The 22,008-nt window shown below is 45.6% G+C and overlaps 3 protein-coding genes across 3 annotated transcripts; 1 reads left to right on the top strand and 2 right to left on the bottom strand.

The window, feature by feature from the left end:
* Window positions 1-1,410: 1,410 nt before the first annotated feature.
* LOC134368268 (histone H2B-like) lies at window positions 1,411-1,842 on the bottom strand. The gene has a single exon (XM_063084817.1). The coding sequence runs from the start codon at window positions 1,840-1,842 to the stop codon at window positions 1,411-1,413; it is 432 nt and encodes a 143-aa protein (XP_062940887.1).
* Window positions 1,843-7,309: 5,467 nt separating this feature from the next.
* LOC134368269 (histone H2A-Bbd type 2/3-like) lies at window positions 7,310-7,769 on the top strand. The gene is made up of 2 exons (XM_063084819.1): window positions 7,310-7,354; window positions 7,473-7,769. The coding sequence occupies exons 1-2, from the start codon at window positions 7,310-7,312 to the stop codon at window positions 7,767-7,769; spliced, it is 342 nt and encodes a 113-aa protein (XP_062940889.1).
* Window positions 7,770-17,386: 9,617 nt separating this feature from the next.
* LOC134368270 (histone H2B-like) lies at window positions 17,387-17,818 on the bottom strand. Its single transcript, XM_063084820.1, has one exon. It carries the CDS (start codon window positions 17,816-17,818, stop codon window positions 17,387-17,389), a length of 432 nt encoding a protein of 143 aa, XP_062940890.1.
* Between the last annotated feature and the right edge of the window lie 4,190 nt (window positions 17,819-22,008).

A 22,008-nucleotide genomic window follows, 5' to 3' on the forward strand; every position in this document is an offset into this window, starting at 1 on the left:
TGCTGCTGGCTTCCCAGCATTCTTTACTGTGAACTACATTGTCAACACAAATATAACTGTCCTTCATTGTTTTTATTATACATAACGCTCGAGTTTGTATATCATATAATTGGATCGATTTCTGTAATTTATATGTGCACAAGTGTATGGAAGTCCTGTGATTGAATTAAATTACCACAGAATCTTTTGATTTTAAAACATTGCCACATAATCGATTCCCTTTTCCTCTGTAAGGAGTTTTCATTGAAAAGTAAATTTGAAAGCATTTAGAAAAAGTTTTTTTTTACACAAGAGCTCTAATATGTAGTCACCAGTTCTAAAATGTGCTCTCTTTTTCAGCATCTAAGAGTTTTGAATAGATTTATTTTACACTTTACACAGGTTGCATATTTTAAAATATCCCCTATCGGTTAGTTTTCACTATGAAAACCTGGGCTTTTCCACTTTTTGTTCCAGATTCATTGAGGGTTTTAAATAAGGACTGGATGTAGGGGATGGGCAGCCAGGTCCCTTGACGTCCAGGAGCGCTAGTCACCAGTTCGTAGTAACTAGCTGCTAGGAAGTAGTTGCTAGTTACTAGTAAAGTAGTGACTTCAGTTTCTAGAAAGCCTAGGAATAAGTACTGTTGTGGAACTCTTGGATTTAATTTTTTCTATGCTGTGTTTTGTTTCCTCACGTGTGTTTCTAATGGGCTAAGTAATAAAGTTAATGCGGAAAAAAAGGTTGACTGGAGTGTTATCGTCCTGTTAATACTCTATTCCGCATATAGATGCTTAGGATGTGTTATTTATTTTAAAGTTTTAATAATATATTTTATTTAACCCAACATAGCAAAATTATAATTTCTATATGTAATGAATATCAACAGTTTGTCAATTACGTAAGCGCTGACTCTTCCCTTCAGTTGGTTTTCTCTGCAAACCGCACCAGGAGGTGCCACATTTTCGTCCATCAACTACTGAAGAAAGTAGTCATGCGTTCTGTTCCCTTCTAGTCCTCAAACCCAGTCGTCCCTTGTCCCACAGACATTTCATCTGTGTCAGTCCCATTTTGTTCCCTGTCTACAATTCCCAACGTCATTTTGGTGCTTTGCTGATGTTTCTACTTGATTTCTGAATTTCCAAACGGAAACCACAAACACCCATAGCGCAGTCATCATTTCCTAATCGTGTTGATTTCTTAAAATCACTTTTCCTTAGAGGATATGTAGGAGATCAGTACTCACGGAAAACTTTAGAAAATTATTTTAGGTCACACAGAACAAAAAGCAACAGAAGAACAGAAAATTTACTCGGATTTTGAGGAAGCCACAAATAGCACGATAAATTAAGTGGTTACAGGTCTTTCGGGTCATCTGAGGCGGCTCTGAAAAGAGCCTTTGGGGGGCCGTGCCCGCGAGCAGGAGGCGGCTCATGTGCTCATGGTGAACCTGAGCACAGCCCTGGTGCCCTCGGTCACGGCATGCTTGCGGAGCTCCCCGGTCAGCAGCAGGTGCACGGCGGCCTGGATGTCCTGTGAGGTGAGGGTGCAGCGCTGGTTGTAACGGGCCAGGCGGCCGGCCTCTTCGGCGAGGCGCTCGAAGAGGTCGCTAATGCACGAGTCCATGACGTTCACGGCCTGCTGGGACAGGCTGAGGCCGTCGTGGACCAGCTTCAGAACCCTGGGGAAATAGGTGGCGAAACTGTCCTCGCCGTGGCGGCCGCGGCGGCAGCGGGTGTGACGGCGGCTGCGGCGGCGATGGCGCCTGGGCTTCTTCTGTTTCAGGGCCGTCGGAGCGCCCTTCTCAGGCGCCTGGGTGCTGACACCTTCCTCCGGAGATGGGGCAGAGGCAGGCTCCGCCATCCCTCAGGCAACCCCCAAGAGCTAGGAGGCACCGACGATGGCGCTGCTGCCAGGCGGGGAGCCCTTTTTATAGTCGCTGCCTTGCCTCACGTCATGCGTGACCTCGACTTCTGACTGGGTGTCAGGGCACACAGGGAGCGCGTGAGTGAGCCTAGCGGAGTGCGCTGGGACTGCACGGTCCTCCTGCTGGCGGTCCCTCCACCAATCACAGTGAGCGTCTGGAGCCCTGCAAGCTGCCTGTCTGGTCCCATACAGAAATTCACAGCAAGAGAACCCACACAGGAAGGCTGTGGCACGGCCAGCAGAGGGCTCCTGGACGTGGAGATGTGTCGGTCCACCTCCCGCCTCCGGTTCTGATCGAAACCCTCAATGAATCAGGATAACGGAGTAAAAAACTACCGTTTGTAAAGAGTGAAATCAAACACAACTGGGGTATTTAGACCTACATAAGAAAATTCAGCATTTACCAGGTTTGTAGTCACACTCCTAATGATACTTAGATCCGAAAAAGTACCCTACATTCTAGCATTGCTGAATACATAGAACAGCCCTTGATTGAAAGAGAAAAAAGGTATTGGTCTAATTTTGCAGTAAGTCACCCAAAAGGTAAGAGACAGTCAAGAAATAGTTTAAAATCACGTGCTTTTCAAAAATCGGACAGTTCGAGAAAATTTATTCCTTAAATGTATTTGTGGAAAAATGAACCCCAAATACGGAACCAGTACAGAATGAAGAAGAATTAGAGAAATGGAGGTCATCAAGGAACTTGTCACCATTACAAAGAAAGAAAGAAAGAAAGAGAGAGAGAGAGAGAGAGAGAGAGACAGAGAGAGAGAGAAAGAAAGAAAGAAAGAAAGAAAGAAAGAAAGAAAGAAAGAAAGAAAGAAAGAAAGAAAGAAAGAAAGAAAGAAAGAAAGAAAGAAAGAGAAAGAAAGACAATAAACAACCATACAGCACAATTCACAGTAAATGAGCCCTCAGGCAAAGAATCACACCCATTCCATCAGGAGCTGCTTCCACCTCAACTCCAAGGCTGAAGAGTCCAGGAAAATTTTGATTGGCTCTCTTGGGAAACCCGGTTCCATGGTGAGCCGGTGGCTATGACTCCGTGGCTACAGGTTCCTCATTGCCTGACTGAGAACAGACTGGGGCTTGAGCTGCTCTGATTGGACCTTCCATCATCCCTATTATGCATAAATGCAAGTCATGAAGGTTTGTGCTTTCTAAACCCAAAGATTATAGACTGGAGAGGAACATAACTGGATAAAACTGAACGAGTTAAAATAGTAACTTCAGTTTCTAGAAAGCCTAGGGATAGGTATTGCTTCTTGAAATTTTCTCCTTAGTTATTTCTGTGATCGGTTGGGTCCTCCTTTGTGTTTCTGTATGTACTCCATAATACTGAGAATGCCGAAAAACGTTTGATGCAGGATGTTTGTCCTGCTCCTACTATGTTCCCCATATGGATGCTTACAGTTCGTTATTTATTCTCCATGAGTTTGAGGATTCCAGCACCGGCCAGAAATTAAAAAAAAACAAATGTATATATAAATATATATATATATATATATGTATATGTATATATTTGTATGTACACACATATATATTCATTTTTACATGTATACAGACACATATGTATATGTGTATGTGTATATGTGTGTTTGTGTGTGTGTGTATATATACTATGTGTGTGTGTGTGTGTGTGTGTGTGTGTGTGACTGTGGATATATATTTGAGGACTGAAACACAGGAGAGAAATAACTGAGTCAAAAATGTCAAGAAACAATATCTAATCCACCTTCTTTAGAAACTGAAGTTACTAGTTTAATTCATTCAGATTTTACCAATTCTGTTCATTGCCAGGCAATACAATGTGTGTGGAAATATATATACATTTTTTTTTTTTAGAAAGGTAAAACCTCATGTTTTGCGTCTATGTGCAATGGGGATGATGGGAGGGACCTGTTGGATGAGGTGTCCCAGGCTGAACCAATTAGAAGCCTCCTGAAATGTTTGGACTTGCAGTTGAGGGGAATTGTGTCATTAAATAGGTCTGAGTACTTGACTGCTGTTTGTTGTTTTGTTTGAATGGTTTTATGCTTTTAATCATGTTGATTTACAGATATTATATTAGTTTCTAAAGCTGTCGTAAATAAATTCGAGAGTCTCGGTGACTTAAAAAATATATATTTATCATCTCACAGTTCTGGATGCCAAATAGCCCCTCTTCATAAGCACACCAGTCATATTGGGTTAGGACCGACCCTCACGACTTCACTTTAAACACAGTTACCTCTATAGAGACTATCTCCAAAATAGGGTCACCTCCTGAAGTACTGGGGGGTCACAAGGTCAACACAAGAATTTTGAGAGGGTACAATTCAATAAGGAATACTAAGCTTTCTGCCCCCCCAAAAAATTAATGTACTTCCATGAAAAATACATTCACACCTTCCCTACAGCCCCCAAATCTTAACCCATTGCAGTTCAACTTTAAGTCCAAAATCTCATCTACAAATCTTATATATCTGCTACGGGTGAGACTCCAGTTGTGACTGATGCTGAGGCAGAATTTATCCTTATCCCTGAACCTGCGAAAACAGACAGCAAATTACCAGTTTCCAAAAACAGTAGCGGGACAGGCATAGAATAGACATTACCATTCCAAATGTGAGAAATCAGAAGAAAACTAGAGTTTATGGGCCCTAAGCAGGTTTGCACCATAGTAGGGCTAATTCCATTAGATTTAAGGGATTGAAAACAGTCCTCTTTAATCATTGCTCTGCCCTCTGGACCCTCTGGGATAGCAGCATGAAACTCTCAGCCCTGGGCAGTGGGGACCTCTTCCCCAGCCTGGTTTGTTACAGAAGAGGTGGCACTAGCCATCTAGAATGGAGAAAGTGGCCTCCATCTATGGGATCAAGGAGATCATGGCCTCATCCCCCAGACCTGTGTCCCTGTTCTCAACAAGACTCTGTCTGGATTCTCCTCTTGCCATTGCTGTTTTCTCAGAGTCCTGCTGGAAGAGTGGAATCACCATAGCTTTACTGATGTCTTCCTTGGTTTCCCAGGGTCTGAAAAGTACGTGCAAGTCTGCAGCCACAGGCCGACTGGAAAACAACTTTACATCCACGTAAATACTGTCATCTTGCCCCATAACCACGGTTCAACAGATCACATAACTGTGGGAAAGGAGGGAACCCCGATAAATGCTTACCAAGGAAAAACTGTGTCCTTTTACATTCTTTTACAGCCCATGTGGTTTTAGGTCCCAACATGGCTTTGGTCCTGCTCACTCTAGCGATATTAATGAAATTTGAGAAAGAGAGAAGAAAAGTGGGGTTTGAGGTACAAGATCCTAAGTGGAATCAAGTGCATCTGATTACTCACTTCAGGAGGGACGTGAGGAAAACGGGCACTTACTGAGTGAACATCTAGGATCCAGTGGTGTGGTTTACTACGTAGACAAGCTACGGGAAGTGCCTTTACTGCTTAAATAACACATTACGAGTACCAACGTAGCTAGAAAAAATATTAAGAAGAGAAAATAACCCACCAATTTTTTTTTTAATGGTGGAATAAGCGTTAAGTCAGGTCTTTGATGAAGAAAGCTGTCATAGCTATATCATATTGCAAAAATAGACTTGAAGTCAACGGAGATTTCTTGAGGATAAAGATAGTCCCCCTGGGATAAAATGTTCAATTCATGTGGGAGGTATTATAAATTTAAGATGACCTATACTGGGTAGGGTAGCTTCAAACTATTTAAGTCAACACTTGACTGAATGACAATAAGGAGTAGCGAAGGTCACCACCAAATATAGACATTTGCAGCCACCTGTAAGCAAGTGGCCGAAACGTAACAAGGACTTAGAAATAAAGCACCTACCAAGCTTGCTTGACGAAATGGAGTAATGCGATAATATGAACCCGGAAATTAGAGAATGTGTTTTATCCACCTGATGTATATTTATGCACATAGAACATGTACTCGGCCATCAAGCAAGATTCCAGAAGTATCAAATACATATCACATTCTCTGACTACAGTACATTTAAGAATCAATGACAAACCATGTTGTCAAAACCAAATGTTTGGGATGACACAAATCACTCTAAAGAAATAATGGGCCAAAGGACAAATCATTACAGGGACTGAAAAATATTTATTGATGCGTGAGAATAAAATTTGTGGGGCATGCGTGAGTGCTACTGAGAGAGGATTTTATGGCCCACGTGCTGATTAAAAAGATTAAAAAGAAGGAAGCCTTGATCAGGCATTTTACGGAAGACCAAGCACAAACGATCACAAAGAACAACAAGAAGCACGATTGAAGAGGTGCCACCTCGCTCAAGTCTCCTGGAAAATGCCTACTACAACCACAGTGACATACTATTTCACACCGTCGGACCAGTGAGAATTAAAAAGGTCAGACCGCATCAAATGTTGGTGACTAGTGGGGACTCACACTCTGGTATTAGGAGGACAAATTGGTCTGACCATCTTGGAGAGCAATCTGGCAATACTAATTAATGCGCAGGATGCACACACTGCTGACAGCAGCAGTTCCATTGCTGGGTACACTACCTAGTGGCCTGAACACAAGGAGACGTGTGTGGGGACATTCTTAGCAGCCCTGTGGTCTGGGTGGGGCCTCTGGAAGATCTGCAGGGACCGAAGAGACAGCTAATGGACCCTGAAGCACTGACCTGGAAGAGGGAGGGATAGCACTAGATGTAGTCTCTCGAAAATGGAAACAGGTGTTCAAACAAAGGTAACTACATGAACGTTCAGAGGTGCCCTATTCTCAATAGCCAAAAGGGGGAAACAACCCAAATGCCCATCAATGGACAAATAGATAAACTAAATGTCGTCCATCCATACCATGGATTATTATTCAGCTGTGAAAAGGAAGGAAGCAAGTACCGATTCACGCTACCACGTAGATGTACCATGAGGAAAACATTACACTATGTGAAAGCCGCCAGACACAGAAGGCCATGCGTTGGGTTCCATGGGAGGGAGAGCTCCACATGGGGGAAACCTCTGTCGACAGAAAGCAGATAAGTGGTTGCCAAGAGCTATTTATTGGGAGCGTGTGTATGTGTGTGCTCGGGGGTGGGGGGACGACGAGCATGGGGAGTGAGTGCTTAACGGGTACAGGGGTTTCTTGGCGGGGTGGTGAAAATGCTTTGGAAGCAGACGGTTGTGATTGTTCCACGACATCACGAATGTACTTGACACCATGTCGTACCCGTCCCCCACCCCTCTTTCTTTATCTTGCCTGCGATGCTCGGGTCCTACAGAAGGCGAGCGCTGCCACAGAGGGAGGGCCCAGGGGCGAGAGCGTGCGGGTGCCTTGCACCTGCCCTGGCCGGCCGTTTGTAGGCCCAGGCCCGCTCCCTCGGGGTCAACTGGAGGGCAGTGACGTCACCAGCGTGCGCGGCCACGAGCCTGTTCCGGACCAATGAGGGGCCGGGTCGCGGTAGCTAGGTTACGGAGTACGGGCCAAGTACCGACATCTTGAGAGGCATCCAGTCGAGCCAGACCTCGCAGATTGATCGGTCGTCTCCAAGGCCCGGCATGCCGAGCAGGAGGACGAGCCGTCCACGGTCGTCCGGTCTCAATAGGTGCCGTGCCGCCGCTCTCGCGCCCACCGAGCCGAGCTGACATTCTCCGTGAGCCACCCGGAGCGCCTCCTGCGGGAGGGCCACTACGCCCAGTGCCCGAGTTCGTGTGCGCCGGTCTTTCTAGGTGCCATCGTCGAGTACGTGACGGCCAAGGTCTTGGAGCTGGCGAGCGACGAGGCCCGGAGGAGCAGCAGGAGATGCATCACCTTGGAGCTGTTGGACGTGGCCGTGCACAGCAACGCGCTGCTCAGTGGCTTCTTCGTGACTACAACCATCTCCCAGGTGGCCCCAGCCTAGCTGTGGACGCCTGGCACCCAGGGGGCCTCACCAGCCCACCGATCCTCCGTCTACTCCTGCTAGCCCGGCGCCAGCCCCTTCCGTCACAGCCAGCCGGGACAGCCCTGGCCTGTCTTGTGCCTTCGGCGCCTTGTGTCATTAAAGTGTTTGAAAGTACCCACAGGCTTGCTCTATAAATTTTGTGTCAGAGTGGGGTGTGAGACACCCAATGTTGGACGGACGGGCAGGGAGTGGCGAGGGTCAGGGAACAGGGAGGGCACAGGGGAGCAGACTCTCGTGGTGACAATGGGGGTTGGTGTCCCCGTGTGGGAGGTGCTGTCTGGGGCGGGGGCACAGGAGGCTGCCACGTGGACCCTGAGCTAGTCACCGGAACGATGGTGTTCATTGGGGTGGAGCTCAAGGCCAAGACTGAGGTTTCCTGGTAGGATGAATGTCAAAAGGGGTTATGTTATGGAGGGGGACGGAGCCTCAGGTGGCATGGGGGCTCAAGTGGGGCAGGGACATTGACTGCCAGAGAGAGGAGTGATTGATGGGTGGGAACAATGCAGAAATCCCCAAAGGCGGAACTGGGGTCACAGGGGGTCAAGAGTTTAGTTTTGGCCTTGTTCAGAGGGAGAGGCTGGGAGACGCCCTTAGCTACCGGGATACGCAAGCTGTAGCCTAGCAACAGCGTGGTCAGGCCAGGCCCCGCCTCAGATGCCGCTCTCTGCGTATCACCAGGGCGACAGGACCGTGGCAGGTGTCCCGGGGCTGCGCCCAGGAGTGGCTGTCTATGTGGCCTGCTGCCAGCTGGCGGTAGCACGCTTCCAGCAGGTGCTCTTCCACCGGCCATGGAGGAGCTGGCCCTCACTCAGGCTGTCCGCCTCTTCCTGCGACAGGAGAGTGATGCTTGCCAGGGCCTGGTCATGGAGGTGTACCTTGATGTGATTTTTCTAAGAGTTTTTAAGTGTCAGCCCTTAGATCTGTCATCCATTTTGAATGAATTTTTATACATGGTGTGAGATAGAAGTCCAAGTTCACTCTTTTGCATGTGGATATCCAGTTGTCACAGCACCATTTGTGACAGGGATTATTCTTTTCCCCCACTGAATGGTCTTGGAACCTGTACTGAAAATCGACTATACACAGATATCAGGGTTAATTTCTGACTCTAAATCACGCATTTATTATGTTACTTTAATCTACGGACATGTCTACATCGGGGGTCACTTGTGGGCCAAACAAAGTGCTAGGGATTGGAGATATAAAGACGGATAGCCTTAGTAGATTCTCCTGTGGTTATTATCAACTGACTGTTCTCTTGTTCAGTGGCTGAGAAAGTTGAAAATGTGGCTTTGGCCCAGGAGAGCCTCATTGTCGTAGAGACGTCCAGCTGTGGGAGTGAATGACTCTGAACCACCCACGCTCACCTCCTCCATGACCCGGGCAAGGATTAGAACAGACAGCGCTGAGCAACGCTTCCATACCACTGTTTGGTCATCATGGCCTACTTAGGGTCCGATGGCTATAAACAGTTGTGTGAGCTTGACTACAGCTCATCTGGCTTGGATCTCAGAGTTCCAGACCTTCAAAGGTAACTGGGCAAAATGTGCCTGCTTCTGGTAGAGGCCCCTATTATCTTGGAGGAGTGAGTGTACTCGGGATGAAAGGAATAAGGACCCTCGGGCCTAAAGCAGTGGGAGAGGCAAGGAATGTGAGCCCGCGGTCCCTGAGCCAATCAGAGAGGGCCGTGATGGGGTCTGGGAAGGTGAGGTCGGCTAGGACATCATGAAGCCCCTGTTCCTGGGGTGAGGTCCTAAGTAGAGGGAAGACATGGGGGAACGGGCCTGCAAGGCTAAAGCGGAGGTAGGGGCTGGGAAATGAGGCCCGGTGTAAGAACCCAAATGCCCCAAGGGATCACACCCTGATCACATAAGTCCTTCTCGGCCACACCCCATCATGGCGCTGGTTGCCCTTTCCTTCCGTATTCTCCTTCCTACCGGCGCGAATCGTACACCAATCAGCTCACCCCCCAAGCCCCATGCAGTATGCTAAGTAGGGACTGTGTCTTAAGCCAATCAGCTTTCCCTAAAAACCCTATGTATATGTTTGTGTGCCGCCTAATAAACGAGCCCTCTCCGGTGGGTCATCAACTGGTGTCGACTCGTCCTTTCATCCGGACACCTCGGCCAATGATAGGGGTGGGGGCGGGGGCGGGCGGGGCCTGCTCCGGGCCTTGTAAGTGCGGGTTTCTGCGCGGAACGCACACCACGAAGGCAGTGAGCAGCTCTCTCCACCCCAGGGGCATCCTTCAGGCGTCTTCAAGCCCTCAGGTGAGGTGGTGCGGTCCCGCTGGGGCCAGAGGACGATGGGGACGGGAGCACGCAGGGACTCCGTGGCGGGGCTGTCGCGCCTTCGGGAGCCCTAGGGGCCCGGATTGGGAGTTGGCTTTTCCCGTCAGCGCCGCGGGGCGAGACTCGTGCCTTTGTCTGCCCTCGGCGCGCCTCCTGTGCGAGATGCCGAGCCCTCCCGTGGGTCGGGCCCTGGAAGGCCCAAGGGGCGGACCCCCAAAGCGGCCGGCCGGTCCGCGGAAGAAGTGCAGGTCGGAGGCTTCGAGGACGAAGCGGAGTTGAGGGCTCGCCCGGAATGGGCCCTCTGGGCCTGGCCCCTCGCTCCCTCCCCTCCCGTGGCCCTTCGGCCGGGCGCCCGACCAGGATGACAGTTATTTTCCAATGAAAGCAAGATGCTCCTGTCAAAGTGGCCTGTGCGCCCGGCCCTGTTATTTGTTTGTCCCGGTTTCCCCAGCTTTGAGGTTGGCTTCTGAGCGCTTGGCACGGGAGGGTCATAGGGTAAGGTCAACTGAATGGAGGGGACGTGTTTGAAACTACTGGCCGCTTGGGGGCGTGTCTGTTCTACTCTGGTCGCTAGACGTGTCTCGCCCCACCAGGGTGGGAACAGACATGAGCAGGAGAGCTCCGCCTTCCGGTTTCTGGGGTCTCTTATTCTTTGTTCTGGACGAACCTAGAATGTTCAGAGGCCGCCGCAAGGCATTTCATCAGGTCCACAGCAAGACTCTTCTGAGCCTTGTCTCCTTGCCTCGCCCTTGACAGAGAAAACGTGGTGAAATAAGACTCTGTGTATTTAGCGTATCCCATTCTGCTGAAGTCGTGAGTCTGATCCTAATTAGCTGCCCCTTCTTACAGTGTTTACAAACCGCTGCCACAAGGGGCTAGTATAAGACGAGTAACCAGTTACGACCGGATTAAATCCTCTCCCCTCTCTTATTGCAGCACCTTAATCTACTGTTTGGGGGCATTTAAAATGGAAAGAAATTAGTACAACTTTGGCCACCCCTTTTTGTGTGCTGCTCCCCATCCTCCAAGAAAAATGCCGTCGCCACCCCACACCCCCCCCCACCCCCCGGTAATTGAACAGACAGCGAAGATTCTTAGATAGTGCTGTCATCTATTAGAAAATCATTGACTGGTTGAACCAAGTTTTTATTATATTCTTCGACCCCTAATTGTTCCTGTGCTTCTCTTACCTCCATTGTACCTTTGCTGTGATTTTAAAAGAGTCGGACATGTTGGCTCCGGGTTTCTAGAGCGTCTTGGTTTCTAGTGTATCCTGATCTAAGGGCATTTTCTGCTTATCAGAATAGGGGTATTGAAGTGAATTTCAAAGTAATGAAAATAGAATTCTTCTAAGATGCGCTGGTGTTTTCCTGTGGAAGATCAGTAGGTAAAATATACATGACTATTACGTTTGAACATTTATGACTGTTACTACTTTGTCTGACGATAGTTCTGCCAGGGAAGTTTCTTAAAAGAAATTGTTTTCGGTCTTTCTTTTAGTCAAGATGAGTGATAAGCCAGACTTGTCGGAGGTGGAGAAGTTTGACAAGTCAAAACTGAAGAAAACTCATACCGAGGAAAAAAATACTCTTCCCTCAAAGGAAAGTAAGTCATGGAGGGTTTCTAGCTGAGACAGACAATGGTGAAAGTTGGTATCTTCAGTGAATAAACCTATCTTCTAGTAATTTTTACTATCGAGGAAGTAATTATTAGAGTACCATTTTATTTTATGCAGCCATGACAACTATCAAAGAGTTGTCTCCTTCTTTGGATTATATAAATGGTTCGCACATGATAGGCCCTAGTAGTAATGGGGAAGTAAAAACCACTTCCCTGTTGGAAAATTACTAAAACACACATTGAAACCAATCTTAAACATTGGACTTGGCACTAGAAAAACCTTACTTCTGTCTACTTTTAGTTATTTGGCATTTTTCTGCATCTAGAAATTTGAGTCCATTATCTCATGCCTAAAGAACCATGCCAGCTCTGCGGTCTGGGCCTTCTCCAATCTGATGACAAGATAGGGATGCAGAACGAGTTTCGATCTTGGGTGCACTTGAGGCTCCCAGACTTAAGGGATCAGTTTTGCCCTCCAGAGTAACAGACAGCTGGAGAAACTCCAAGCATATTCACAACAGCTGAGGGGCATTTTCTGTCATGTGTGCGTTATTTGAGAGTTCCGAAATTAGTGAAAATTATCTCAAAGTGTATAACTTCCAAATGGTATCGTCAGAGATAAACGTGAGCAAAATGCTTCACTTCCTCCTCGGTCTCAAATAATCTATCGAAAAACTGTCAACAACACAAATCTGCCTCTCGAATGAAAGCAAAAACCAAAAAAACTGCAATTGAAGTAGATTCTAATGAATGTTCGAGTGGTAAACATGCACACACGTGCACACATGCACCCCGCTGTGAGCATTTGTGGTTAGTGCCTTAGCATTCTCAATTAAAAGCATGTATGGCAGCCTTCCATGACTTACCTAAAGCTGTTTTGTAAGAAACTGAATTAAATCTTAGGAAAATACTCTTAGTGATATATATTTTTTTTGTTTTGTTTTTTTTTTCCCCTCAGCGATCCAGCAGGAGAAACAGTGTGCTCAGACATCGTAAAACGGGATCTCCTCCCAAGAGGAAATTTCAACATTGCCCGAGAGCCTTGGTTTTATGCTTGTTTTTTGCAAACCGTTGTGTTTGTAGCGATTTTAGGCATCTTCTGCTGTCCTCTCATTTCTATTCCCTGGCTAAAAGGTCAGGTGGAACCAAAGTTTCCTGAAGTGTGCTTTCAAACTTGCCGTTGGTGTGTAAATTCCAGATGGCAGATGTTGCGAATAATCTCACCAGTGTTGACCCTTGTGTGTGTAGCCCTTTCACCCCCAGCAGGATAAGCCAGGTTTAACCTTCTGCAATGGGTGCCTCCATTGCTTCATTATCTTCATGAAGTTGCATGCTTCTGCAACTTCTCACAGTTTGTTTTTATTTCCAATGTAGTAATGAAATAATAAATACAGTCATTATCTGGCGGCTCTCGACTTCATTTCTTCTAAGGAAGGAAAAGTACACAAGGGTACCCTTTTTCGCCAAACAAAACGGTTGAAGGAAAACCTCTTCAGCAGTGGACTAAGCCCCTTATCTCAGAGTGAAGAAAGACAAACACAGGGTCTGAAGTGACCCACTCAAGCTGAATAAGAACTGAAATTCAAGCTGGGCTGTCTTGCCTTCTGGAAAGTGTTTTCCAACTGAATGGGAGGGGGCACCTAAGCTTGGGGTTGGATGGAAAGGGCGCGGGAGGCACTTGTTAACACGCACTGTACTGAGCACATCACATCTTCAGTTGAGCGTCAACTCAGATATCTGATGCCCACTGATGACCTGTAACACTAAACCTCTGATCTGGTTCTTCTACTGAACAGAATTTACTGTCTCCTGAAGCAAGCATTTTTGGTTTCATGGTGAGCATAAGTGCTGTGGACCGTATGGTGTTCCCCCACCCCCACCACACCAAATTCATATTTTGAAGGTCTACCCCTCAATGCGACTCTACCTGGAGATAGACTTTTTAGGAAGTCATTAAGGTTAAATGAGGCTACAAGGGCTGGGCCCCTCTGTGATCTATTACTATAGGTATCTTCCCACCATAAGGGATTATACCGTCCATACCTATTTGCAACCTCAACTATTATCTTACCTCCCTCTTTCTAGGGGCTCACATCCTTAAATACTCACTGGGGTTACAGAAAGTGGAAGGTGTTTTCTCTGCTCTAGCACAAATTTCCACAAGCAAAACAGTAGGTGGGTCAACTAAGGTAAAGTGTGGTTGAGGTGACACAATCTCAGAGCTTAGGGTAACCAGAAGATTTGAGCCCTGGAGGTCACCATGTTGGTCATCACTACCTTACCATCTGCCTGAAGCAATTGCCCAATAGAGTCACTCAGTCCCTTACACTGACATGCTGCTTACATGCTTCCCTGCCTGCCTGTAACTTCTATGCCATAATCCTAGGAGAGCATGCTGGAGACCCATACAGCGTGGTTAATCCATCCTCCAGTATTTGAAGTCAGCTGTTGTTTTCCTGCCCCCATACGTCCAAGTCTTCTCCAGCTGACCTTTTCAGAGCATTTGGACCCAAGTTACACAGATGGGGACCCATAACGGTTGCACTTTAGATGGACGGACACAAGTTTAGCCATTATCAGGTCCCTGGATCCCGATTCTGTCATCCAGCCCATTTGCTCTCCTTTCAGTTTGCCATTTGCAGCTTGATAAAGATGCTGTACGTCCACGACAGACTCAGTAACGTGTGCATTAGCACACTAATCCAGCTCAAGATTAGGCCCATTTCAGATGCCTAAAGGAAAGCATGTCAGGTGAGCTGGGGATGGGACGAAAACTCCCAGTTTTTAGTTGCACCTGGTAACCGTCATTTTTTTTTTAAAGGATTGATTCCTCCCAGGGCAGTGTAAATGATAAACTGAGTGGGAGCAAGTGAGAGGTATGTGGTGGGAGGGGAAGTCACATAGTTTCTAAGTGAACGCTCCTACAGAAATAAGACGGGAAGAACGATTGCTCACTGGAAGTAGTTTTGCCCTGCATTTCTCAAGTAAATCACATGGGCCTAATCTTGTAGTGAGTGACTAGGTTCACTTGTCTTTCCAAGCAGAGGGAGGTTTTTTTCCCAAGCATCCGGGATTGAGGTTTCAGAGCCCTGAATCCATTTATTATTTGCAAAACCAACCATCCGAAGGTCTTCTTGTAGCAGTTACATTTACGGGAAAAAAGAAAAGCCTGGAGTTAAGTGGATTTTCTTATGCATGTCTACATCTTTTGAAAATACCTGGTCCATGCTTTGACACCTGTATCCTGTCAGTGTACATAGGCCGACATGTCCTTAATTGCAAAGAACAGAAAATGGCAAAAAGCTGGAAAGCCATAATATATATGCTGCAAGTTAATCCAAAGAAAAAATCAGCCAAATCGTATGTCACGACGACTTCATCTTTGCAAAGGGTCAAAAACCTCATTTAGTGTCATCACTTAAAATTCTCAAGAAACTGCACAGGCAAGTGAGTTTTAGGAATGCCCTAGAATGTAACCATCGCATATTCACACCTGAGAAAAATATCTTGCCCTTCGTCTCTCAAATGCATAGGAATATGTTTGAACCTTGCCTTGGGAAGTTTCAACCGGTATGATCTCGGGCAAGTGACAATCTATTGTGGTTCAGTTTCTTCATCCATAGAAATGGAGATGATAACACTGTTTCCTTCAAGGGGATGTGGTGAAAAGTAGTTGAGGTACTCCCCGTCAAGTGCTTAGCACAATGCTGGCACAGTCGCCAAGCACGCCATGTCCGAGGTCACCAAGGCCAAGCTCAGGTTCCCCATGAGCACCTGAGCTGCCTCCCGCCCCCGAGCATCGCCCCCGAAGGCTGTTTTCAGAGCCACCCCAGTCGGCCCGTAAATCCTGGAGCCCTCCGAAGGTGTGCCCGTGGCAGTTTGAGGGCAGGGGTCAGGGGGCGTGCTGCCAATGTGTATTAGTCTTCCTTTTTTTATTTCTTTCTTCCTTATAGTTAAAGTGTACGACACGATGGCTCTGGCTCGTACGCATATACATAGTGAAGAGATTACTACAGTCAAACAAATGACCATCTTCATCACCTTCTACCCTTGTATGCTAAGAGAATCTAAAATCTACTGTCTTGGTAAAGTTTCAGAATCAAACACAACATTATTAACAATAGTCGTCCTGCTGTACTTTGGATCTCCAGACGTATTCATTGGCCCAATTCCTGATTTGTACCCCTTGACCTCCTTGTTCCCATTTGCTCCTCTCCCTGCAGTGGGTAGTTTTCTGGCAGGTGGCAGGTGGCTTGCTGCTGGCTTCCCAGCATTCTTTACTGTGAACTACATTGTCAACACTAATATAACTGTCCTTCATTGTTTTTATTATACATAACGCTCGAGTTTGTATATCATATAATTGGATCGATTTCTGTAATTTATATGTGCACAAGTGTATGGAAGTCCTGTGATTGAATTAAATTACCACAGAATCTTTTGATTTTAAAACATTGCCACATAATCGATTCCCTTTTCCTCTGTTAGGAGTTTTCATTGAAAAGTAAATTTGAAAGCATTTAGAAAAAGTTTTTTTTTACACAGGAGCTCTAATATGTAGTCACCAGTTCTAAAATGTGCTCTCCTTTTCAGCATCTAAGAGTTTTGAATAGATTTATTTTACACTTTACACAGGTTGCATATTTTAAAATATCCCCTATCGGTTAGTTTTCACTATGAAAACCTGGGCTTTTCCACTTTTTGTTCCAGATTCATTGAGGGTTTTAAATAAGGACTGGATGTAGGGGATGGGCAGCCAGGTCCCTTGACGTCCAGGAGCGCTAGTCACCAGTTCGTAGTAACTAGCTGCTAGGAACTAGTTGCTAGTTACTAGTAAAGTAGTGACTTCAGTTTCTAGAAAGCCTAGGAATAAGTACTGTTGTGGAACTCTTGGATTTAATTTTTTCTATGCTGTGTTTTGTTTCCTCACGTGTGTTTCTAATGGGCTAAGTAATAAAGTTAATGCGGAAAAAAAGGTTGACTGGAGTGTTATCGTCCTGTTAATACTCTATTCTGCATATAGATGCTTAGGATGTGTTATTTATTTTAAAGTTTTAATAATATATTTTATTTAATCCAACATAGCAAAATTATAATTTCTATATGTAATGAATATCAACAGTTTGTCAATTACGTAAGCGCTGACTCTTCCCTTCAGTTGGTTTTCTCTGCAAACCGCACCAGGAGGTGCCACATTTTCGTCCATCAACTACTGAAGAAAGTAGTCATGCGTTCTGTTCCCTTCTAGTCCTCAAACCCAGTCGTCCCTTGTCCCACAGACATTTCATCTGTGTCAGTCCCATTTTGTTCCCTGTCTACAATTCCCAACGTCATTTTGGTGCTTTGCTGATGTTTCTACTTGATTTCTGAATTTCCAAACGGAAACCACAAACACCCATAGCGCAGTCATCATTTCCTAATCGTGTTGATTTCTTAAAATCACTTTTCCTTAGAGGATATGTAGGAGATCAGTACTCACGGAAAACTCTAGAAAATTATTTTAGGCCACACAGAACAAAAAGCAACAGAAGAACAGAAAATTTACTCGGATTTTGAGGAAGCCACAAATAGCACGATAAATTAAGTGGTTACAGGTCTTTCGGGTCATCTGAGGCGGCTCTGAAAAGAGCCTTTGGGGGGCCGTGCCCGGGGGCAGGAGGCGGCTCATGTGCTCATGGTGAACCTGAGCACAGCCCTGGTGCCCTCGGTCACGGCATGCTTGCGGAGCTCCCCGGTCAGCAGCAGGTGCACGGCGGCCTGGATGTCCTGTGAGGTGAGGGTGCAGCGCTGGTTGTAACGGGCCAGGCGGCCGGCCTCTTCGGCGAGGCGCTCGAAGAGGTCGCTAATGCACGAGTCCATGACGTTCACGGCCTGCTGGGACAGGCTGAGGCCGTCGTGGACCAGCTTCAGAACCCTGGGGAAATAGGTGGCGAAACTGTCCTCGCCGCGGCGGCCGCGGCGGCAGCGGGTGTGACGGCGGCTGCGGCGGCGATGGCGCCTGGGCTTCTTCTGTTTCAGGGCCGTCGGAGCGCCCTTCTCAGGCGCCTGGGTGCTGACACCTTCCTCCGGAGACGGGGCAGAGGCAGGCTCCGCCATCCCTCAGGCAACCCCCAAGAGCTAGGAGGCACCGACGATGGCGCTGCTGCCAGGCGGGGAGCCCTTTTTATAGTCGCTGCCTTGCCTCACGTCATGCGTGACCTCGACTTCTGACTGGGTGTCAGGGCACACAGGGAGCGCGTGAGTGAGCCTAGCGGAGTGCGCTGGGACTGCACGGTCCTCCTGCTGGCGGTCCCTCCACCAATCACAGTGAGCGTCTGGAGCCCTGCAAGCTGCCTGTCTGGTCCCATACAGAAATTCACAGCAAGAGAACCCACACAGGAAGGCTGTGACACGGCCAGCAGAGGGCTCATGGACGTGGAGATGTGTCGGTCCACCTCCCGCCTCCGGTTCTGATCGAAACCCTCAATGAATCAGGATAACGGAGTAAAAAACTACCGTTTGTAAAGAGTGAAATCAAACACAACTGGGGTATCTAGACCTACATAAGAAAATTCAGCATTTACCAGGTTTGTAGTCACACTCCTAATGATACTTAGATCCGAAAAAGTACCCTACATTCTAGCATTGCTGAATACATAGAACGGCCCTTGATTAAAAGAGAGAAAAGGTATTGGTCTAATTTTGCAGTAAGTCACCCAAAAGGTAAGAGACAGTCAAGAAATAGTTTAAAATCACGTGCTTTTCAAAAATCGGACAGTTCGAGAAAATTTATTCCTTAAATGTATTTGTGGAAAAATGAACCCCAAATACGGAACCAGTACAGAATGAAGAAGAATTAGAGAAATAGAGGTCATCAAGGAACTTGTCACAGAAAGAATGAAAGAAAAGAAAGAAAGAAAGAAAGAAAGAAAGAAAGAAAGAAAGAAAGAAAGAAAGAAAGAAAGAAAGAAAGAAAGAAAGAAAGAAAGAAAGAAAGAAAGAAAGAAAGAAAGAAAAGACAATAAACAACCATACAGTACAATTCACAGTAAATGAGCCCTCAGGCAAAGAATCACACCCATTCCATCAGGAGCTGCTTCCACCTCAACTCCAAGGCTGAAGAGTCCAGGAAAATTTTGATTGGCTCTCTTGGGAAACCCGGTTCCATGGTGAGCCGGTGGCTATGACTCTGTGGCTACAGGTTCCTCATTGCCTGACTGAGAACAGACTGGGGCTTGAGCTGCTCTGATTGGACCTTCCATCATCCCTATTATGCATAAATGCAAGTCATGAAGGTTTGTGCTTTCTAAACCCAAAGATTATAGACTGGAGAGGAACATAACTGGATAAAACTGAACGAGTTAAAATAGTAACTTCAGTTTCTAGAAAGCCTAGGGATAGGTATTGCTTCTTGAAATTTTCTCCTTAGTTATTTCTGTGATCGGTTGGGTCCTCCTTTGTGTTTCTGTATGTACTCCATAATACTGAGAATGCCGAAAAACGTTTGATGCAGGATGTTTGTCCTGCTCCTACTATGTTCCCCATATGGATGCTTACAGTTCGTTATTTATTCTCCATGAGTTTGAGGATTCCAGCACCGGCCAGAAATTTAAAAAAAAACAAATGTATATATAAATATAAATATATATATATATATATATATGTATATGTATATATTTGTATGTACACACATATATATTCATTTTTACATGTATACAGACACATATGTATATGTGTATGTGTATATGTGTGTTTGTGTGTGTGTGTATAAATACTATGTATGTGTGTGTGTGTGTGTGTGTGTGTGTGTGTGTGTGACTGTGGATATATGTTTGAGGACTGAAACACAGGAGAGAAATAACTGAGTCAAAAATGTCAAGAAACAATATCTAAACCACCTTCTTTAGAAACTGAAGTTACTAGTTTAATTCATTCAGATTTTACCAATTCTGTTCATTGCCAGGCAATATAATGTGTGTGGAAATATATATACATTTTTTTTTTTTAGAAAGGTAAAACATCATGTTTTGCGTCTATGTGCAATGGGGATGATGGGAGGGACCTGTTGGATGAGGTGTCCCAGGCTGAACCAATTAGAAGCCTCCTGAAATGTTTGGACTTGCAGTTGAGGGGAATTGTGTCATTAAATAGGTCTGAGTCCTTGACTGCTGTTTGTTGTTTTGTTTGAATGGTTTTATGCTTTTAATCATGTTGATTTACAGATATTATATTAGTTTCTAAAGCTGTCGTAAATAAATTCGAGAGTCTCGGTGACTTAAAAAATATATATTTATCATCTCACAGTTCTGGATGCCAAATAGCCCCTCTTCATAAGCACACCAGTCATATTGGGTTAGGACCGACCCTCACGACTTCATTTTAAACACAGTTACCTCTATAGAGACTATCTCCAAAATAGGGTCAACTCCTGAAGTACTGGGGGGTCACAAGGTCAACACAAGAATTTTGAGAGGGTACAATTCAATAAAGAATATTAAGCTTTCTGCCCCTCCAAAAAATTAATGTACTTCCATGAAAAATACATTCACACCTTCCCTACAGCCCCCAAATCTTAACCCATTGCAGTTCAACTTTAAGTCCAAAATCTCATCTACAAATCTTATATATCTGCTACAGGTGAGACTCCAGTTGTGACTGATGCTGAGGCAGAATTTATCCTTATCCCTGAACCTGCGAAAACAGACAGCAAATTACCAGTTTCCAAAAACAGTAGCGGGACAGGCATAGAATAGACATTACCATTCCAAATGTGAGAAATCAGAAGAAAACTAGAGTTTATGGGCCCTAAGCAGGTTTGCACCATAGTAGGGCTAATTCCATTAGATTTAAGGGATTGAAAACAGTCCTCTTTAATCATTGCTCTGCCCTGTGGACCCTCTGGGATAGCAGCATGAAACTCTCAGCCCTGGGCAGTGGGGACCTCTTCCCCAGCCTGGTTTGTTACAGAAGAGGTGGCACTAGGCATCTAGAATGGAGAAAGCGGCCTCCATCTATGGGATCAAGGAGATGATGGCCTCATCCCCCAGACCTGTGTCCCTGTTCTCAACAAGACTCTGTCTGGATTCTCCTCTTGCCATTGCTGTTTTCTCAGAGTCCTGCTGGAAGAGTGGAATCACCATAGCTTTACTGATGTCTTCCTTGGTTTCCCAGGGTCTGAAAAGTACGTGCAAGTCTGCAGCCACAGGCCGACTGGAAAACAACTTTACATCCACGTAAATACTGTCATCTTGCCCCATAACCACGGTTCAACAGATCACATAACTGTGGGAAAGGAGGGAACCCCAATAAATGCTTACCAAGGAAAAACTGTGTCCTTTTACATTCTTTTACAGCCCATGTGGTTTTAGGTCCCAACATGGCTTTGGTCCTGCTCACTCTAGCGATATTAATGAAATTTGAGAAAGAGAGAAGAAAAGTGGGGTTTGAGGTTCAAGATCCTAAGTGGAATCAAGTGCATCTGATTACTCACTTCAGGAGGGACGTGAGGAAAACGGGCACTTACTGAGTGAACATCTAGGATCCAGTGGTGTGGTTTACTACGTAGACAAGCTACGGGAAGTGCCTTTACTGCTTAAATAACACATTACGAGTACCAACGTAGCTAGAAAAAATATTAAGAAGAGAAAATAACCCACCAATTTTTTTTTTAATGGTGGAATAAGCGTTAAGTCAGGTCTTTGATGAAGAAAGCTGTCATAGCTATATCATATTGCAAAAATAGACTTGAAGTCAACGGAGATTTCTTGAGGATAAAGATAGTCCCCCTGGGATAAAATGTTCAATTCATGTGGGAGGTATTATAAATTTAAGATGACCTATACTGGGTAGGGTAGCTTCAAACTATTTAAGTCAACACTTGACTGAATGACAATAAGGAGTAGCGAAGGTCACCACCAAATATAGACATTTGCAGCCACCTGTAAGCAAGTGGCCGAAACGTAACAAGGACTTAGAAATAAAGCACCTACCAAGCTTGCTTGACGAAATGGAGTAATGCGATAATATGAACCCGGAAATTAGAGAATGTGTTTTATCCACCTGATGTATATTTATGCACATAGAACATGTACTCGGCCATCAAGCAAGATTCCAGAAGTATCAAATACATATCACATTCTCTGACTACAGTACATTTAAGAATCAATGACAAACCATGTTGTCAAAACCAAATGTTTGGGATGACACAAATCACTCTAAAGAAATAATGGGCCAAAGGACAAATCATTACAGGGACTGAAAAATATTTATTGATGCGTGAGAATAAAATTTGTGGGGCATGCGTGAGT

Source organism: Cynocephalus volans, chromosome X, assembly GCF_027409185.1.
Source record: "Cynocephalus volans isolate mCynVol1 chromosome X, mCynVol1.pri, whole genome shotgun sequence".
NCBI classification, from domain to species: Eukaryota; Metazoa; Chordata; class Mammalia; order Dermoptera; family Cynocephalidae; genus Cynocephalus; species Cynocephalus volans.